Source organism: Mustelus asterias, chromosome 9 (assembly GCF_964213995.1).
Source record: "Mustelus asterias chromosome 9, sMusAst1.hap1.1, whole genome shotgun sequence".
In the NCBI taxonomy this organism is placed as follows: Eukaryota; Metazoa; Chordata; class Chondrichthyes; order Carcharhiniformes; family Triakidae; genus Mustelus; species Mustelus asterias.
In genome coordinates, this window is record NC_135809.1 from 59,506,258 (window position 1) to 59,526,316 (window position 20,059).

Sequence of the window (20,059 nt, forward strand, 5' to 3'; positions counted from 1 at the left end):
TAGGGATATGGGGGTAGGGCCTGGGTGGGATTGTGGTCGGTGCAGACTTGATGGGCCGAATGGCCTCTTTCTGTACTGTAGGGTTTCTATAAAAAAAAGGGCAGACAGTGTCAGGCAGTCTATAGTGTTGGGCCTCCTTTTTCAACCGCCTGAGCACATCACTGGAGGCAAGGGGGAGCTGAGGATGTTAGCAATTTGCAGAAAGCTGCGGATAGAATTTTTCACAGACAAGATGATTAGTGATCAAATTGGCTCAGAGGTTTGGCTTTTGAGCTGCCTAAGTAAATTGAGCATTGGTCGTCTTGAGCGTGGGGATGGGGAATTAAGAATGCAAATTAAGAAAATGGCAGATGAATTGAACGGATATTTTGCATCTATCTTCGCTGTGGATGATACAAATAACATCTCAGAAATAATTGTGAATAAGGAGGTGAAAGGGAAGGGAGAACCTAAAAAATTACAATCATCAGGGAAAATCACTGAGAAAATAATCAGATAATCAGAACTAAAAGCTGACAAGTCCCCAGGTCCGAGTGGAATTCGCCCCAGGGTCTGCAAAGGAGTATCTGCTGAGATAGTAGACGCATTGGTTTTAATTTTCCAAATTCTCTAGATTCTAGAAAGGTCCCATCAAATTGGAAAATAGCCAAAAGGGATAGCAGGAAACTACAGGCTAATTAGCTTAACATCTGTCAAAGGTAAATGTTTGAATGTATGATTGAGGAGGTTATAGCAGGACACTTTGAAAATCTCAGTGCAATTGGGCAGAGTCAACACTGTTCTGTGGAAAAGAAGGTTCAGAGAGCGGGCTCTACTGCAATGTCATCGCAGGGCGGATTTTCATTGTTCCTTTTCGGCTTTGGGACTTCGACTAGGATTTCTTGTGTGGACTCTTTGCATGAAGTTTCCTTTGGAATTTAGCAGGATCATTAGCTTCTCCAAATAAGCCTGGGTACTGGCCGGGGGCATGGTGTGAGCACTGATATACTGCTCCTTTTCCTTCAACGCAAACTCCACCGGGACAAATGAATGGGAATCACTGGACATGAAACAAGTACCTGGTCTCAAACCCAACCTAAGAGCTGCCTAGTTTCAACCTTTCACGGAAAGAGTGGTCCACCCTCAACAGGTTCAGGGCCGGTCACAGTCCCTACTTGGCCAACCTCCACAGATGGGGCATTAGTGCCAGCCTCCTATCTGCCTGTGGGAGAGAGAAAACTGTGCACCACATCATAGAAGTGTCCAATCCACACTCAGCAGAGGTATATCCACACTTAACACAGCAGGACTAGAAGAAACTGTTTGGCTTAAGGACTTTGTATTCCCTAAATAAATAATAAATGTCAACGGGAAATCACGTTTTACTAATTTATTAGAGTTTTTTGTGAAATTAAGCAATGTGGATAAAGGGGAAACCAATGGATGTGGTGTACTTAGATTTGGCAAGGTGCAACATTAAAAGACACTACACAAAATAAGAAATGGTGCACAGGGTAACATATTCGCATGGATTGCGGATTGGCGAATTAACAGGGAAGAGAGTAGGCATAAATAGGTCATTTTTGGATTGGCAGGATGTGATGCGTTGAGTGTCACATGGACCAGTGCTGGGGCCTCAACTATTTACAATCTATATCACTGAGTTGGACACAGGGACTGAAGATCTGGTTGCTAGATTTGCTGATAACACAATGATAGGTAAGGGAATAAGTTGTGGAGAAGATACAAGGGATATAGATAGGTCAAGTGAGCGCGCAAATGTTTGACAGATGGAGTATAATGTGGGTAAATGTGAACTTGTCGACTTTGGCAGGAAGAACAACAACATATTATTTAAATGGAGAGAAACTGCAGAAGTCTTGAGGTACAGAAGAATTTGGATGTCCTAGTACATGGATCAGGAAATGTTAGTATGCAGGTACAGCAAGTATTAGGAAGACAAATAGAATGTTGTCATTTATTGCAAGGGGAATGGAATACAAAAGTAAGGATGTTTTGCTACAGATAGGAGGATTGGCGAGATCACATCTGGACTACTGTGTACTGTTTTGGTTTACTTATTTAAAAAAGGATATAAATGCGTCAGATACATTTTAGAGAAGGTTTCATTAACTGATTCCTGCAGTGATGGGGGGGTGAGTGACATAGTTATCTTATGAGGAAAGGCTGGGCCCATATCCATTGGAGTTTAGAAGAATTGAGAGGTGATCTTATTGAAACATGCAAGATCCTGAGCAGACTTGTCAAGATGGATGTTGAAAGGATGTTTCCCCTTGTGGGAGAGAATAGAATTAGGGAATGTAGTTTGAAAATAAGAAACTTCTCATTTAAGGCCAAGATAAAGAGAAACTTTCTATCAGAGGGTTGTGAGTCTCTGAAATGCTCTTTCCCGGAGAATGGAGGAGGCAGGGTCATTGAATATTTGTAAGGCTGAATTAGACAGATTCCTGACCGAAAAGGGAGTCAAAGAGTATCAGTGGTTGGCAGGAATGTGGAATTCAGCCCTTAATCAGATCTGTCATGACCACATCGAATGTAGGAGCAAGCAAGAAGGGCCGAATGGCCCATTCCTACTCCGAATGTATCTGGTTGTATGTGTGCATTTGGAGTCATAGCTGGTGCAGACATATAATGCTGGGGCTAAGGTGGCTGTGTCTGATAGTTATTTCTGAGTGCTGAGGGAGGATAGCTACGAACTTTCACTGTTATGAAAGGGCAGCCTCCTGTGTCAATCACTTGGTTCTGCCACAAAGCTTTGGATAGAAGGGGAAGGGAATCAACCACACAGGGTGGTGCAAACCAGCTCTGCCTTTCAGCCCAACAAGCAACTGATCTGCCCACAACTTGCAAACCCTAAATTGTAACATTAGCCAAATTAGTGCCAAAAACCAACAACTTTAAACAAGACCATTTATCAGGAACAGGCCTCAACAACTCACATTGATGACCACAGCAATTTGCAACACCAGCAAAATGGCATTAGCCACTCTGCCCATGATTGCTGCCAAGTACACTATTCAACTGCAAGTGACCTCACCTTGATAGCTGAGGAGTCATCGTCTGGCACCGAGCTGGTGCATGTGGTTTATGCCCATTTTTTCATGGGATGTGGACATCGCTGGCTGTGCCAGCATTTATTGCCCATGCCTAACTGTCCTTGAACTGAGTGGCTTGCTAGGCCTGGTGGTTAACAGTGTTTCTTGCATGTCAGTGCGGAGTCGATGGGCCGAAAGGCCTCTTCTGCATTGGATGATTCTAAGGTCCTTGGCAAAAATTCACGATCTTGAGTAGATGTCATCCCTGAATCGAGGGACAGTCAACGACACCAAGCCAATACACTTTATTGGAAATAAGTCAATGATGAGTTTTGAAAGCAAGAAACAATATTAAGTGTTCTCCAACTAAAGTGATGTTGGGCTAGATAAGTCCAGCAATACTTATGTATGAAATATTATTAGATATAAACCTGACGGCATCTGCAAGCTCTCTCAGTGCAATCGACACTACCACTTACACAGCTCCAGTGTCTGAATGTTATAGCCCAGCGTGATTTATGCATTAAATATTGCAGCTTTTCAATGGAATGTAACTGGGGCATTTCTGGGTGTGAGTTACGAGCTGGCTGCAATGTAAATTTTTCTCTTCACGATAACAAGGCCACAGAGGCCATGAATTTTTCAATGGGGAAATTGCAAAGCCTGCAAAGAAAAATAACTCGTGCTCTGAAATGCTTATCTGTGGCTCTGCAAAGAAGCTGGGTGATTATTTTTAGTACGGTGCATCCTGCACCTTTCATGAGCTTGCACAGTGCTTGCATATGTTTAACCATGCCAAGGCTGGAGGCAGAGATTGGCAGGGCAGAATTCTTCACCCTGCCATAATTAAAGATGCTTACTAACAGTTTGTAATACAATCAGCCTCTGGATATTTTGATATACGCTCAGTCGAGACATTTGTTGTCTTTGGCGAAAACTACTTCATTGGCTGTCAGGTGCTTCGAGGCCACTGGAAAACTCCAATGATTTAGGTCCAACATTTCCTCGTAACATAACCCTCATCCCCCGTATCAACTAAACCTTCTCTCAACTGATTCTAATGCAATTATGTCCTTGCTTAAATCAAGAGACCAAATTGTACATAATACTCCAGATGTAGTCTCACCACAACTGTACTGAGCTTCATGACTTTTATATTCCATTCCCCTTGGAATAAACAACAACGGTGGCACAGTGGTTAGCACTGCTGCCTCACAGTGCCAGGGACCTGGGTTCAATTCTGGCTTTGGATGACCGTGTAGAGTTTGCACATTTTTCCCATGTCTGTGTAGGTTTCCTCCAGGTGCTCCGGTTTCCTCCCACCGTCCAAAGATGTGTAGGTTAGGTGAATTAGCCATGATAAACTTGTGGGGTTACAGGGATAGGGCGGGAGTGTGGGTCTGTTTAAGGTGTTCTTTTAGCGATTTGGTACAGGCTCAATGGGCCAAATCGCCTCCTTCTGCACTGTAGGGAATCTATGAAGCATTCAATTTGCTTTCCTAATTACTTGCTATACCTGCATGCAAACTTTTTGTGATTCATGGCCAGGACACCCAGATCCCTCTGCAGCTCTGAGCTTGGCTTGGGAAGAGAGAAAACTAACACCACATGTAATTGCTAGAAAATTAAGGTATTGGGTTTTGTGTAAGAATGTGATGGACACTTTCAGTTCTTCATTAGCAGGTTGGCATTCATTATCTCCGTTTGCATTTTTATTTCAAAAAGACAAACAGTGCATTAGTCAGCAGGTGAGGATAGATGGGAGAGTTAAAATGTGATGATTGTACCAGGCTCAGGGCATGGGTGCCTGCTTCTGCCAAACACATACTGAAACAAGATCATTGAAAAGAGAGCATCGCGCATACACACCGGTGAAATAGAACCGACTTTACAAGTGTCACAACATCACGGCTTGCATTGTATCCTGCACACACAATGGCAATATGGATTGTCTGCAAACATAAAACAAAAACAATTACATTTTTACATGGTCAAAGGAATATTTTCCCCAATTTTCTTCTCTCCTGAAGGAAGAGGAAGGAACATTTGCTGGTTCATGGTACTCAGACAGTGAGCATTGTTTGGCAATTCAGCTGTAATGGGCACCTTAGCCAAAGCCAATCCTGTTCTCAACCAAATGCCTGCACTCAGCACTTTATATCACCACCTCTCTCGCTGGGGAGAAATAAGGAGCTGGAAACCCGGGGGCATTTTACTCCTCATTGATTCAATAAGTGCTAAAGCCAACAATGGGATCTTCTCCTCTCTGTGGCTTAGTACAACATCAGACGGTATCTGTACTGCAAAACTAATGGGTGGAATTTCGAAATCACATCACCGTCCACTTGGACTATGATATGGAAGATATGAAAAATTAGGAGAGGACTTGAGCACAACATGAAATACAATCTAGAATAACTCAGAGTTAACTTTGTTACAACTGATAGAAAAGATTAGAATTAATTCTCATCACATTAATGCTCTCTTTCTCAGTAAACTTTCTATCAACAGATACAATCCTGATCAATGATCTGATCAAAGGCTGCTCTTCAGTAATGCTGCCACGCTGCGTCATGGAAGGATGCAGCCTGTACCTTTGCCTCAATAAATCTGACGGCCTGATTTTAACTCTATGCAAGTGAATGGGTTCTGAGTGAGATCAAATCTTACCACCAGCTTTCAATTATTGTATTTCCAAATTCAACCACTGTCTCCTCTTCTAAGATGTTTCTGAGGATCTTTCACCAAGGTTTTGGTCACCTGGTTTCACCTCCAGTAAAATGATAGGAAGACTGAAGCTGCTGCGTTTGGTCCCTGCCACAAACTACATTCCCTGCCACTGTTTGCATCCCTCTAAACGATCCGAACTGGGCTGATCATTTCACAACCTCGGTGTGGTGTTCGGACCTGAAGTAAGGTTCTGACCACATATCTGCTCCATCAATAAGACTGCCTACTTCCATTTCCACAACATCACCCTACCCAACCCAACCCTCCATCAGAATCCCTGTGCGGGAGGGAGAGTGTCCCAACCTATGGGCCAGAAGCTCTGCTCCATACTGTGGTCAAACAGGGTGATTATCAGCCTGTAAATCCTTCCAATAGGCCTGATGGTAGGCAGTAGGAGTGGGAGAGTTTCCTGGTCAGCTATACTCCAGAAAGCAATGGCAAACCACCACAGTACTTTGCCTAGCAGAATCACGGACCAATCCAATGGAAGATCATGGTTGCCAACACCGTTAGGGCTTAGTACCTGAAGGGGGAGGTGGAGAACTTTCTATAAACATGCGGCCAAGTCAAACTCTGTTTCGTGCTTCTGAGCTTGCACCAAGTCCCATTCATTAACCCACACTGACTCCAGGTTGAAGGGTTGGTTAGCTAAAGTGGCTGGATGGCTGGTTTGTAATGCAGAGTGATGCCAACAGCTCGGGTTCAATTTCTGTACTGGCTGAGGTTATTCATGAAGGACCTGTCTTCTCAACCTTGCCCCTCCTCTAGCTGTGGTGATCCTCAGGTTAAATCACCACCAGTCAGCTCTCTCCCTCAAAGAGGAGAGCAGCCTACGGTCATCTGGGACTGTGGCGACTTTACCTTTTACACTAGCTCCCAGTCTGCCACCCTAGAAAAACGTTTGATCATATGTCCTAATGCCTTCTTTCTTGGCTCAGTTAATGTTTACTTGCTAACCCTGCTCTGACGTGCCTTGAGGCAGTCTGCAAAGTTAAAGACACCATGTACATAGAATTAGTTATTGGTGCAGTTTATGTGGCTCGATTTTATTTAAAAAAACAAAAAATACTGGATAAACTCAGCAGGTCCAGCAGAGTCTGCAGAGAGAGAAACACAGCTAACATTCTGAGTCCGTGTAACAACTTTAATCAGGCAATTGAGATGGGCCTGTTAGAATATGAACTCCCTGAATAAGGGCCAAATTGATGGGCCAATCAGGGAGTCTCTTGCTTTGTATTTAACCAGGAGTGTCAGTTCCTCTGAGACTGCTAACCGAAAGCACTCTGTATGCAGTTGTCAGACTTTAAATAACCGCTTATTCACAGACATCTTCAACCTCTCTTTACAACAATCTGAGGTCCCGATCTGCTTCAAGAAGACGACCATCATCCCGGTACCTAAGAAAAACCAAGCAGCGTGCCTTAATGACTATTGTCCGGTGGCTCTGACATCCATCATTATGAAGTGCTTCGAAAGGTTAGTCATGGCATAAATCAATTCCAGCCTCCCGGACTACCTGGATCCACTACAGTTTGCCTACCGCCACAACAGGTCCACAGCAAACGCCATCTCCCTGGCCCTGCACTCAACCCTGGAACACCTCGATAACAAGGACACCTATGTCAGACTCCTATTTATTGACGACAGCTCAGCCTTCAACACTATTATTCCCACAAAACCCATCTCCAAACTCCGTGGCCTGGGCCTTGGCTCCTCCCTCTGCGACTGGATCCTGAACTCCCTAACTCACAGACCACAATCAATAAGGATAGGCAACAACACCTCCTTCATGATCATCCTCAACATTGGTGCCCAGAAGGCTGTGTTCTCAGCCCCCTACTATACTCCTTATACACCGATGACTGTATGGCCAAATTCCCCTCCAATTCGATTTTCAAGTTTGCTGACAACACCACCGTAGTGGGGCTGTTCTCTCTGGAGCGGAGGAGATTGAGGGGAGACTTAATAGAGGTTTATAAAATGATGAAGGGGATAGATCGAGTGAACGTTCAAAGACTATTTCCTCGGGTGGATGGAGCTATTACAAGGGGGCATAACTATAGGGTTCATGGTGGGAGATATAGGAAGGATATCAGAGGTAGGTTCTTCACGCAGAGAGTGGTTGGGGTGTGGAATGGACTGCCTGCAGTGATAGTGGAGTCAGACACTTTAGGAACATTTAAGCGGTTATTGGATAGGCACATGGAGCACACCAGGATGGTAGGGAGTGGGATAGCTTGATCTTGGTTTCAGATGAAGGTCGGCACAACATCGTGGGCCGAAGGGCCTGTTCTGTGCTGTACTGTTCTATGTTCTATGTAGTGGGTCTGATTTCAAACAATGGCAAGACAGAGTACAGGAATGAAATAGAGAATCTGGTGAACTGGTACGGCAACAATAATCTCTTCCTCAATGTCAACAAAACTAAGGAGATTGTCATCGACTTCAGGAAGAGTAAAGGAGAACATGCCCCTGTCTACATCAACGGGGCCGAAATAGAAAGGGTCATGAGCTTCAAGTTTTTACGTGTCCCGATCACCAAGAACCTGTCCTGGTCCCCCCATTCCGACACTATAGTTAAGAAAGCCCACCAACGACTCAACTTTCTCAGAAGACTAAGGAAATTTAGCATGTCAGCTACCACTCTCACCAACTTTTACAGATGCACCATAAAAAGCATTCTTTCTGGTTGTATCACAGCTTGGTATGGCTCCTGCTCTGACCAAGACTGCAAGAAACGACAAAAGGTTGTGAATGTAGCCCAATTCATCAAGCATTACGCAACCTCCATCCATTGACTTTGTCTACACTTCCCGCTGCCTCGTCAAAGCAGCCAGCATAATTAAGGACCCCACGCACCCCGGACATTCTCTCTTCCACCTTCTTCCTTCAGGAAAAAGATACAAAAGTCTAAGGTCATGTACCAACCGACTCAAGAACAGCTTCTTCCCTGCTGCCATCAGACTTTTGAATGGACTTACCTTGCATTAAGTTGATCTTTCTCTATACCCTAGCTATGACTGTAACACTACATTCTGCACTCTCTCCTTTCCTTCTCTATGAACAGTATGTTTTGCCTGTATAGCGTGCAAGAAACAATACTTTTCACTGTATGTTAATACATGTGACAATAATAAATCAAATCAAACATCAAATCAAATCAAATTAAATAAAGGGATTTTGGTGAAGGGACTTCTGCCTCCGAGGACTTATTACAGTCCATATGACTCCTCTTCAGAAGAGGGGTAGCAAGGTGATGGATGACATAGTGGGAGAGGGGGTGGAGAAGGTGGAGCAGAATAGATCAGTGATAGGTTAAATGGGGGAGAATTTCTGTAATGTTACATTGTGACATTGTTATAAAGTAACTTGAGTTTGGATGGAAGAAATAATTTTCCATGCTCAACTTCAAAATAGTGTCCAGCAATTTGTGAAAAAAGTAGACAAGTTTTTTGATTTGTAGATCAGCAGGACGCAGAGGCCTGGTCCTTGGTGATAATCAATCTTTTGATCCTTTGAAGGACACTGGGTAATTTTAATGCATTTTAAAGCTTAGGCCAATCAAAGGTTTGGTTTCAACTACTGACAAATGTTAAAAGCTTCTGAATCAATGCATCGCATCCGAAGCAGTGGCACCATCAGGGGAGCTTTGTTCTAAGAAGTGAACAGGCTGTACGTTGTCTAGTTGCATTGACATGAACACAACACGATCTAATTTCTGGGGCCAGTAGATGTTTAACTGTAGACTGTGTGGTTACCTCCCTTTCCAGCAAGAAAGATCATGGATTTCCCTCAGAGGCTAGATATTGTCAAAACATTAGAATGGGCATCTTGGGGGGGGGGGGGGGGGGGGGGCGGAAGAATCTGCTGGTCTGCGATGTACCAGAAAGAGATAACACCAGGCAATATTTCATGTTAAATCTTTGAACAGACTGGATTAAGCTGCTCAGTAGATCAATTGGCCTCAAATGGTGGCCCCATCAATGGACAAAGATGGCAATTAGCACATCACGGCAGGTCCAAAGGAGCAAGAGTCTTTCCCCATGGACCCTACCAGGAGGCCGAGAGTGTATTTTACTAAAACAATAAAATGGGACATGCAGCTGAGAGGACCCATGATTCAAACCATAATTTGGAAATTTTGACTGGTTGGCTGGAGTGGCTTCACAATTGACCTCAGCACCCCTGGATGAACAAGGGGCAAATAAATAAATAAATCACACCAGAGGAAAAGAAAGAAAGCAGAAGATTGACAGAAGGCAGGGGAAATAATCTGTGCACATTGGCAAGTCACAAATCAGATTTCTCCCTGTTGCATTGTATTGTGGAAAGCGTCCAAGGCAGGGACAGACAGATGGACATAGAGACAAATAGCGAAAGTAGACAGTAAATTGGTTTATTGAAAATCCTCATGGTAGTAGTTGCCCAATTGGATGATGATACAAATAAAACAAGCAATCATAATTCATGGCATAATTATGGATAATTAAAATGAAAATAAAAACCATTTGCACTCTTTATAAGGGAAAAATGGATAAAATCTGGAAGCAGAGTATAATACAGGGGAGAGCAGGATTGTAGGAATAGTTTAAATTGTTTTGACATTTGGAACAAACCTGATAAAACAAATTGACTGCATCTGTATTTTAAGCCATTATAGTTCTATCAAAAATATAAGATGTCACCACCATGGGGAAAATTCACAGAGATGGACATAAGGTTGGAGATAAGTATGAAGGAATAGAAGTAGAGTTACCTCACACTTTTCTACGGTGGGCCGTTTGCCACATTCCGAACCATTCCACGCCAACGCATGCACCACCTCATTGTCCCCTGTGCCTTCCTCTGTGGAATAGCTTTTGGAATGGTTCCGGTGACGATGGACTCGGGTCTGGGCGAGGCTGAGCTGCTTCCGAAGGGCCTGGTTTTCCTCTTCTACCTCTCGCATTCGCACTTCCAGGGATTCCCGCTCCCTCTGATTGAACATGTACCGAGGGCTGTTCGCCGGGGCTTCATAGGGAGAGAGTGAGACTGGCTTCTCATCTGCAAATGAACAGACACGAGTACGGTCACAACACTGAACACAAAAGTCAATGTGCGCTTCTTTTGGACTGTCACCAGATCTCGTCCAAGATCATCAGAAACTGAAAGCAATTTTTTTTTCAGTGTGGAACCTGTTTGCCTTCAATTGAGTTACTTGCCCTGAGGGATTCAGCATGGATGGCACAGTGGGTTAGGCATTCCATTTTAGCTAAAGAATCTGAGTTTGAGTCCAGCTGAGATAAATGAGATAGAAACCTCTGCTGCTCATCAGGACTTGATGCAGAATGACATTGGTTTAGTCCCCACTTCAGTTCATGGGATCATAGCACAGCCTTTGGTCCATTGTACCTGTTTGGTCGGGTGATCCAATAGTTCTACACCTCCATTCTTTCCCCATAGCCTTGTAAATGATTCCCCTTCAGGTATTTGTCAAATTCCTGTTGGAAAAGTTACTAATCAATCTGCTTCCAGGTAGTACATTCCAGATCACAGTAAGTACTGGAGAAAAGGTTTTTTTTTTCATGTCACCTCTGGTCCGATATCTGATAAAAAGGTGCTTACTGCAAAAATGTAGACGCATCTAAACATGGAAAGGGGAGACGATTGCATAGTGGTAATATCACGAGACTAGTAATGCAGAGATCCAGGCTACTGATCTGAAGCAGGGGTTCAAATCCCACCATAGCACCTGGTAGAGTTGAAATTCAATTAATTTACATTTAATTAATTAATAGTTCCAGGAATTGCAAGATCATCACAGTGATGATGACTACAAAACTATTGTAAAAACCCATCAGGTTCATAGGGTTGCCAACCCTCCAGGATTGGTCTGGAGTCCCCAGGAATTGAAGATTAGTCTCCAGGACACTGCTGTGTGTGGCCCCTGGAGAAAAATCATCAGCACAGTAAAGATTTTCTATTTCATTTCTCTTTACCAGTTATAAAAATATTGAAAATGGGGAAACCGGGCTGTTTGGAGGACAGTCAAGCATTATTTAATTGGGTCACGAGTCCTTTCTGCTTTCCAATTGGTATAGGAAGGTCAAACGTCACAAGGATGGGTGTGTTGGCCAAATAACGGCTGCGGCGTGGGAGCAAGTAATGTGATGAAACATCCAGGAACACATTTAATCACAGTTGGCAGCCTCATTGGTTCACTAGTGTCCTTTACAGAAAGAAATCCGCCGCCCTTACCTGGTCTGGCCTATATGAGACTCCACACTCACAGAGTGTAGTATTATATTATCTGCGCTCTGAAATATCTGAGCAAGCCACTCAGTTACACCAAACCGTGAGAGAAAAGTCAAAAAGTGGCCTGTAACAGTTTAAGGCAGCGACTCACCATCATCTTCGCGATGGCAAACAACTACTGGCCTAGCCAGTGACACCCACATCCCATGAAATAGTTTTTAAAAGTTTCTCTCAATAGCAAAACATTTTACTGGGTTCAGGAGGACTCATTTGGGAAAAGGTTTGTTTCTATATAGGTATTATTGATGGTAATAGCTATTAAAAGGATTCAAGTCAATTCCATTAAGTAAATGCCAAAACAGAAGATATTTTGTTATACCACTGAGTACCAGTTCCATTGTCCAGCAATTGTTTTCCACTTCAGTGTAAGTGAAGGTGATAATAAACACATAGAGATGGTCCTGACAGCTAAGGCCCTATAAAATGGCCTAGCAAACCACTCAGGTGTCATGCAAATATTTTAAAATTCAGAAACAACAATAGAAGTCAGACAGACCCATCAACAATGAAGCAGGCATCAAGCAGGACATGACTCAGACAATTTCAACAGTGTCAACCCTGAGAAAGCTCCTTTTAAACATCCTAGATTGATGTTCAAGCCGTCAGGGCTGTCCACAAGCTGGTCAAACATCAGACTCATATCCATCAGCTGGTATTTTAGATTCCTTCATAACTGTGGCTGGGACAAGTCACAGCAGCAGTGAAGACCTACCAGAGATTTACATTTGGATGGCATTGGACATTGACTTTGCACCCCATGATGCCCCATGGTATCAGGTGGACATTACTGCTGATTAACACCTACTGGGCCCAAGAAACAAACAAATTGGTATTTCTCCACTTTGAGAATGACTTGCAGGAGCACAAAGGAAAGCAAAGACACACAATAAACTGTGGGTGGAGGGAGCCGCGGCGGGGAGGAGGGAGCCGCGGCGGGGAGGAGGGAGCCGCTGGGGACGGAGGGAGCTGCGGCGGGGAGGAGGGAGCTGCGGCGGGAAGGAGGGAGCCGCGGCTGGGAGGAGGGAGCCGCGGCTGGGAGGAGGGAGCCGCGGCTGGGAGGAGGGAGCCGCGGCTGGGAGGAGGGAGCCGCGGCGGGGCGGAGGGAGCCGCTGGGGGCGGAGGGAGCCGCGGCGGGGAGGAGGGAGCTGCTGGGGGCGGAGGGAGCCGCGGCGGGGAGGAGGGAGCTGCTGGGGGCGGAGGGAGCCGCGGCAGGGCGGAGGGAGCCGCTGGGGGCGGAGGGAGCCGCGGCGGGGAGGAGGGAGCCGCGGCGGGGAGGAGGGAGCCGCGGCTGGGAGGAGGGAGCCGCGGCTGGGAGGAGGGAGCCGCGGCTGGGAGGAGGGAGCCGCGGCTGGGAGGAGGGAGCCGCGGCTGGGAGGAGGGAGCCGCGGCGGGGCGGAGGGAGCCGCTGGGGGCGGAGGGAGCCGCGGCGGGGAGGAGGGAGCTGCTGGGGGCGGAGGGAGCCGCGGCGGGGAGGAGGGAGCTGCTGGGGGCGGAGGGAGCCGCGGCAGGGTGGAGGGAGCCGCTGGGGGCGGAGGGAGCCGCGGCGGGGAGGAGGGAGCCGCGGCGGGGAGGAGGGAGCCGCGGCGGGGAGGAGGGAGCCGCGGCGGGGAGGAGGGAGCCGCGGCGGGGAGGAGGGAGCCGCGGCGGGGAGGAGGGAGCCGCGGCGGGGAGGAGGGAGCCGCGGCGGGGAGGAGGGAGCCACGGCGGGGAGGAGGGCGCCGCGGCGGGGAGGAGGGCGCCGCGGCGGGCGGAGGGAGCCGCGGCGGGGCGGAGGGAGCCGCGGCAGGGCGGAGGGAGCCGCTGGGGGCAGAGGGAGCCGCTGGGGGCGGAGGGAGCCGCGGCGGGGAGGAGGGAGCCGCGGCGGGGAGGAGGGAGCCGCGGCGGGGAGGAGGGAGCCGCGGCGGGGAGGAGGGAGCCGCGGCGGGGAGGAGGGAGCCGCGGCGGGGAGGAGGGAGCCGCGGCGGGGAGGAGGGAGCCGCGGCGGGGAGGAGGGAGCCGCAGCGGGGAGGAGGGAGCTGCTGGGGGCGGAGGGAGCTGCGGCGGCGGAGGGAGCTGCGGCGGGGAGGAGGGAGCCGCTGGGGGCGGAGGGAGCCGCGGCGGGGCGGAGGGAGCCGCTGGGGGCGGAGGGAGCCGCGGCGGGGCGGAGGGAGCCGCGGCGGGGCGGAGGGAGCCGCTGGGGGAGGAGGGAGCCGCTGGGGGAGGAGGGAGCCGCTGGGGGAGGAGGGAGCCGCTGGGGGAGGAGGGAGCCGCTGGGGGTGGAGGGAGCCGCTGGGGGCGGAGGGAGCCGCTGGGAGAGGAGGGAGACGCTGGGGGAGGAGGGATCTGCGGCGGGGAGGAGGGAGCCGCGGCGGGGAGGAGGGAGCGGCTGGGGGCGGAGGGAGCTGCTGGGGGCGGAGGGAGCCGCTGGGAGAGGAGGGAGACGCTGGGGGAGGAGGGATCTGCGGCGGGGAGGAGGGAGCCGCGGCGGGGAGGAGGGAGCGGCTGGGGGCGGAGGGAGCTGCTGGGGGCGGAGGGAGCCGCTGGGGGCTGCGGCGGGCGGAGGGAGCCGCGGCGGGGTGGAGGGAGCCGCGGCGGGGAGGAGGGAGCTGCGGCGGGGAGGAGGGAGCCGCGGCAGGGAGGAGGGTGTCGCTGGGGGCGGAGGGAGTCGCTGGGGGCGGAGGGAGCCGCGGCGGGGAGGAGGGAGCCGTGGCGGGGAGGAGGGAGCCGCGGCGGGGAGGAGGGAGCCGCGGCGGGGAGGAGGGAACCGCGGCGGGGAGGAGGGAGCCGCGGCGGGGAGGAGGGAGCCGCGGCGGGGAGGAGGGAGCCGCGGCGGGGAGGAGGGAGCCGCGGCGGGGAGGAGGGAGCCGCGGCGGGGAGGAGGGAGCCGCGGCGGGGAGGAGGGAGCCGAGGAGGGAGTCGCGGCGGGCGGAGGGAGCCGCGGCGGGGAGGAGGGAGCCGCGGCGGGGAGGAGGGAGCCGCGGCGGGGAGGAGGGAGCCGCGGCGGGGAGGAGGGAGTCGCGGCGGGCGGAGAGAATAGAACCTGGGTGGGATTTTTGTTGGTGCAGGCTCGATGAGCCAAATGGCCTCCTTCTGTAGTGATCTTATTATTCTATGATTCTTTGATGATCCAGCCTCTGCAGCCCTCTGTGATAAAGAGTGCCACAGATTCACTAACCTCCGAGAGAAGAAATTCCTCCTCGTCTCTGTCTTAAACGGGTGGCCCTTTATTCTGAGATTATGCCCTCTGGTTCATACAGTTTCCCATAAGGGGAAATATCCTCTTAGCGTCTATCCCATCAAGCCCCCTGTGAATCCTATATGTCTCAATAAGGTCGCCTCTCATTTTTCTAAACTGTAATGAGTACAGGCCCAACCTACTCAATCTCTCCTCATGAGAAAATCCCTCCATACCCAGGATAAACCTCGTGAACCTTCACTAGACTGCCTCCAATGCCAGTATATCTTTCCTTAGATAAGGGGACCTGTTCACAGTGTTCCAGGTGTGAGTCCAACTAGTGCCTCGTATAGTTTTAGCAAGATGTCACTATGTTTATGCTTCATTCCCTTTGAAATAACAGACAAAGTATCCCGGTCTTCAGAAAATGAGCATGAGGTAAATGCAATACATTTTACATAGAAAGTGAAAGAAGAAAGATAAAAGTAGTAGTTCCAGAGGAGAGAATATCTCAAGTCACCCTTCATAACATTGTTTCCCATCCACTGCATCAATCATAGGAATGTAGGAAAAGTAATAGGCCACTCGGCCCCTTGAGCCTGCTTTGACATTCAATGAGATCATCGCTGTTCTACAATTTAACTCTAATTACCCACCTTTGCCTCATGTCACTCAATACGCTTAGGTCAGAATTCAGATTTAAGATTGATAATTGATCTACCATCAATTGCTGTTTGCAGTATAGCGTTCCTAACTTCTCCCACTTTGTGTTGTAGAATTATTTCCTAATTTCACTCCTGAAAGGTCAGCCTCTCATTTAGAACTATGCCCCTTAGTCTTAGACTCCCCAACCAACAAAAATCTTTTCCATCATTCTGTTCTTCTTTGTATCTTAGTCAAATCATCCCTTCATTGTCTAAATTTCAGACAGTACAACATTAGTTTGTGCAATTTTGCCTCCTAATTTAAGCCTTGCAGTCGGGATATCCTTCTGGTGAATATACGCAGCACTCCCTCCTATATCCTTCCTAAGTTATAGTGCCCAGACTGCGCACAGTGCATCCAGGTGAGTCGAGCCAGGGCTTTCGATCCCATGACCATTATAGAATCCCTCCAGTACAGAAGGGGGCCATTTGGCCCATCGAGTCTGTACCAACCACAATCCCACCCAGGCCCTATTCCCGAAACCCCACACATTTATCCTGCTAATCGCCTGGCACTAGGGTCAATTTAGCATGGCCAATCAACCTAACCCGCACATCTTTGGACATGATGCAAATCATAAATAAACAGTGAATAACTGAGCCCAAACAGTGATTCCTGTGGAACACCACTTGTCACATCCAGCCAATTAGAGAATCTGCCTGTTGTCCCAACTCACTCTCTCGTCTCATCGTTCTGCCAATGTACTTCCAGAGCAATCATTTGCCTTCAAATCCATGAGGTTCACCTGTAGCTACACTTAAATTTGTGCCTCATCAAGAGGTCATCGGGCTGGAAATGTAGAAAGGCCCCAAGATAAAATGAAGAATATCTCAACTCGTTGAGGTCAAAAATATCTTACTTTTCATTTCGACCAATGGGATTTTGTAGATGTGGGGAGGTGGTCTTCATTTTTTGAATTCACTCATGAGATGTGGTTGTCGTTGGCTAGGCCAACATTTATTACGCATCTCTATTTGCCTTTGAGAAGGTTTAGTTTAAGGTTTATTTATTATTGCCCCAAGTAAGCTTACATTAACACTGCAATGAACTTACTGTGAAATTCTATACTGTGATCCTAGTAAATCTTTTCTGCACTCTTTCTAGTTTAATAATATCCTTTCTATAATAGGGTGACCAGAATTGCACACAGTATTCCAAGTGTGGCCTTACCAATGTCTTGTACAACTTCAACAAGACATTCCAACTCCTGTATTTAATGTTCTGACTGATGAAACCAAGCATGCCGAATGCCTTCTTCACCACTCTGTCCACCTGTGACTCCACTTTCAAGGAGCTATGAACATGTACCCCTAGATCTCTTTGTTCTGTAACTCTCCCCAACGCCCTACCATTAACTGAGTAAGTCCTGCCCTGGTTCAATCTACCAAAATGCATCACCTCGCATTTATCTAAATTAAACTCCATCTACCATTCGTCAGCTCACTGGCCAAATTGATCAAGATCCCGTTGCAATTGGGGATAACTTTCTTCACCGTCCACCAATCTTAGTGTCATCTGCAAACTTACTAACCATGCCTCCTACATTCTCATCCAAATCATTAATATAAATGACAAATAACACTCGATAAGGCCATGGCTGATCTGATTGTAACCTACCGTGTTCGCTGCCTTTTGAGGAAGAGAGTTCTAAAGACTCACTTCCCTCAAATTCCAGACTTGTTTTAGTAAAAATAGATTTATTAATTGAATATAAATTCCACCAGCTGCCATGGTGGGATTTGAACTCATGGTCTCAGAGCATTAACCTAGATTACCAGTTCAGTGACATTACTACTACACCATCATCTCCCCAAGTACTGTTTGATACTAAAGTGCCCTAGGGCCTTGACCAGACGCAGCAGGGACATTTTTGCCAAAACAATTGACCCTCTGTCATATCAATGGGTCTTCCACAATTAGCCATTCCCTCACCTCCCCAAATCTCTCTCTGAAAAAGGGAATGTCACTTTGCATAATGTGACTCTTTAATAAGTTTTCTTCTTTTATAATCATTCACTAATGAATACGATTGTCCACCTAAGAAACTCCGTGGGTTCTGTGGGTCTTTGTGTGGCTGATGAGCCCAATCCTAGAGTCGCATCTTCAACTGCACACTTAGCAGGTGTTTCTGGGAGGTGGGTTCAGTCCTTGAAGACTGGTATTCCTTTCTAAGGCTCGTTTCCGGATCTCCTCTTGCCGTCGGATGTCCTCGAAGAATTGTGTCCCTTCTACCAGGAGGTTCCTCTAAGTAGGTCCCTTCTGAGCAGGGACCTGCCAGGCGTTGGCGTCTATGTTGCATTTCTTGAGGTGAGCCTTCAGGGTATCTTTGAAGCATTTCCTTTGTCCTCCTCATGTTCGGGAGCCTTCCTTGAGCTGGGTGAAGAAGAATTACTTTGGCAGTCTGGACTCTGACATCCTATCAGAACATCAGCCATCAGCACACCTTGACTGTCATCGCCTTTTGTTACCAGCTCCTTGCTCACCTATCCAGTTCATTCACTCTGACAGATCACTGCTCAGTTTGCACTGAGTCTTGCAGGTATGAACTGACAAGACTGAGAGCCATCAAAAGTGTTTATAACGAACTTCAAAACACATTAGCTGAGTATAGTGAGTTGTCTTTGCGATGGGCATCCTGGATTAGAATCCTGTTGCACGCTATGTTTAACACAGATTCTCTTGTTGAGTTGGCGGTATTCATGCTGTCCTTGACCTTCCACTGATAAAGGTCATGGGTTTTGGAGCTGCTGTTGGAGGAGCCTTGACATGTTGCCGCAGTGCATCTTGTATCTCGCATACACTGTAACAATGGGATGTCGGTGCTGTTAAATGTAAGCTTACTTGTGACACTAATAAATAAACTTTAAACTTTATTCCCTCATAATTAAATTTCTCCATTCCAGGCAAGAACCCCGTAAATCTCCTCTGTACTGTCTCTCATGCAAGTTTATGTTTCCGCTAGTGCAGTGACCAGAATTGCATGTGGCACTCTAACGGTGGTCTAACTAACGTTATTATACAGTCCCAACATAATCTCCCAGCTTTCCCTCCCTACAGATGCTGCCAGACCTGCTGAGATTTTCCAAGCATTCTCCATCCTTCAATCTGAGGCTGAATTGAGATTAACCAACTCGGTACAGACCCAGGACTGAACCTGGGGTCTGCCAGATCTGCAGATATTATACTCATAAAACCTTACAGCACAGGAGGCCGCCATTCGGCCTCTTTGAAAGAGATATCCAGTTAGCTTCACCAACCTGCACCTTGCTCATAGATCCAGTTATATTTTGTGCTACCTATCTATCCACTGAGTCTTCACTGGGGATGTTATTACTGGAGATATAATGGACTATTTAAAAAGAACATGGCCTTTCCTTACTTCAGCAAGTCGCAAGGTGTTTCACCCCATCAATGAATTATTACTGAAAAGTACTGGCTGCTTTCTCATTCAAATTCATTTAATTACATTAATCATCCAGGTTACATAAACACATAGAGCCGCAACAATGCAGGATTAGGCCTTTATTTGGACACCAGAGTCACGATTCCCATCTGAATACTATCCGTTGATAGTTATACCATTCTGACCTTTGGTCATTACAATTCATGTAAATTGCCACAAGGTGGTCATCATGAAGGAAAGATGCATATAAGTGACAACAGAACAACGTTGGCACCGCAAAGCACACTTAGTTCCTCATAATCTCTGCCAATCAGCTTGTTACCATGGTTACATGGCCCTCCACATCCCAGCTGTAATACTGAGGACTTGTGTTAAAGAACCCCAGCGTGCTTGTAGCCAAGCTATTGCAGTACAGCTACAACACTAGCAATTAGCCAACAATGCGGAAAATTGCCCAGGTCTGCCCTGTCCACAACAGGACAAATGCAAGCCAGACATTTACCACCCCACCAATCTGCTCTTGATTATCAGCTAAATAATGGAAGGTATGGTCGACAGTGCAACCAACCAGCACTTGCTCAGCAATGACCTGCTCCTGATTTATAACCTGCTCCTGATATATAACCTGCTCCTGAATACCAATATTCTGGGGGGGGGGAGATTTGCTAATGCTCTTCGGGAGGGTTTAAACTAATTCGGCAGGGGAGTGGGAACCTGAATTGTTGCTCCAGTGTACGG

General features: G+C 47.6%; 1 protein-coding gene and 1 pseudogene across 3 annotated transcripts in view; both read right to left on the minus strand.

Annotated features, from left to right (window-relative positions):
• The window catches only part of LOC144498711 (xylosyl- and glucuronyltransferase LARGE1), a 436,258-nt gene that overhangs the window by 178,944 nt on the left and 237,255 nt on the right, over window positions 1-20,059 (minus strand). For all 3 annotated transcript variants that reach the window (XM_078220258.1, XM_078220260.1, XM_078220259.1), the window contains 2 exons: window positions 10,522-10,808; window positions 4,905-4,987 (listed from right to left, as the gene is read on the minus strand). In XM_078220258.1, the coding sequence (XP_078076384.1) occupies window positions 4,905-4,987; window positions 10,522-10,808 (370 nt within the window). The remainder of the gene's footprint in view (window positions 1-4,904; window positions 4,988-10,521; window positions 10,809-20,059) is intronic.
• Window positions 11,328-20,059, minus strand: part of LOC144499025 (small ribosomal subunit protein uS5-like) — a 62,137-nt pseudogene continuing 53,405 nt past the window's right edge.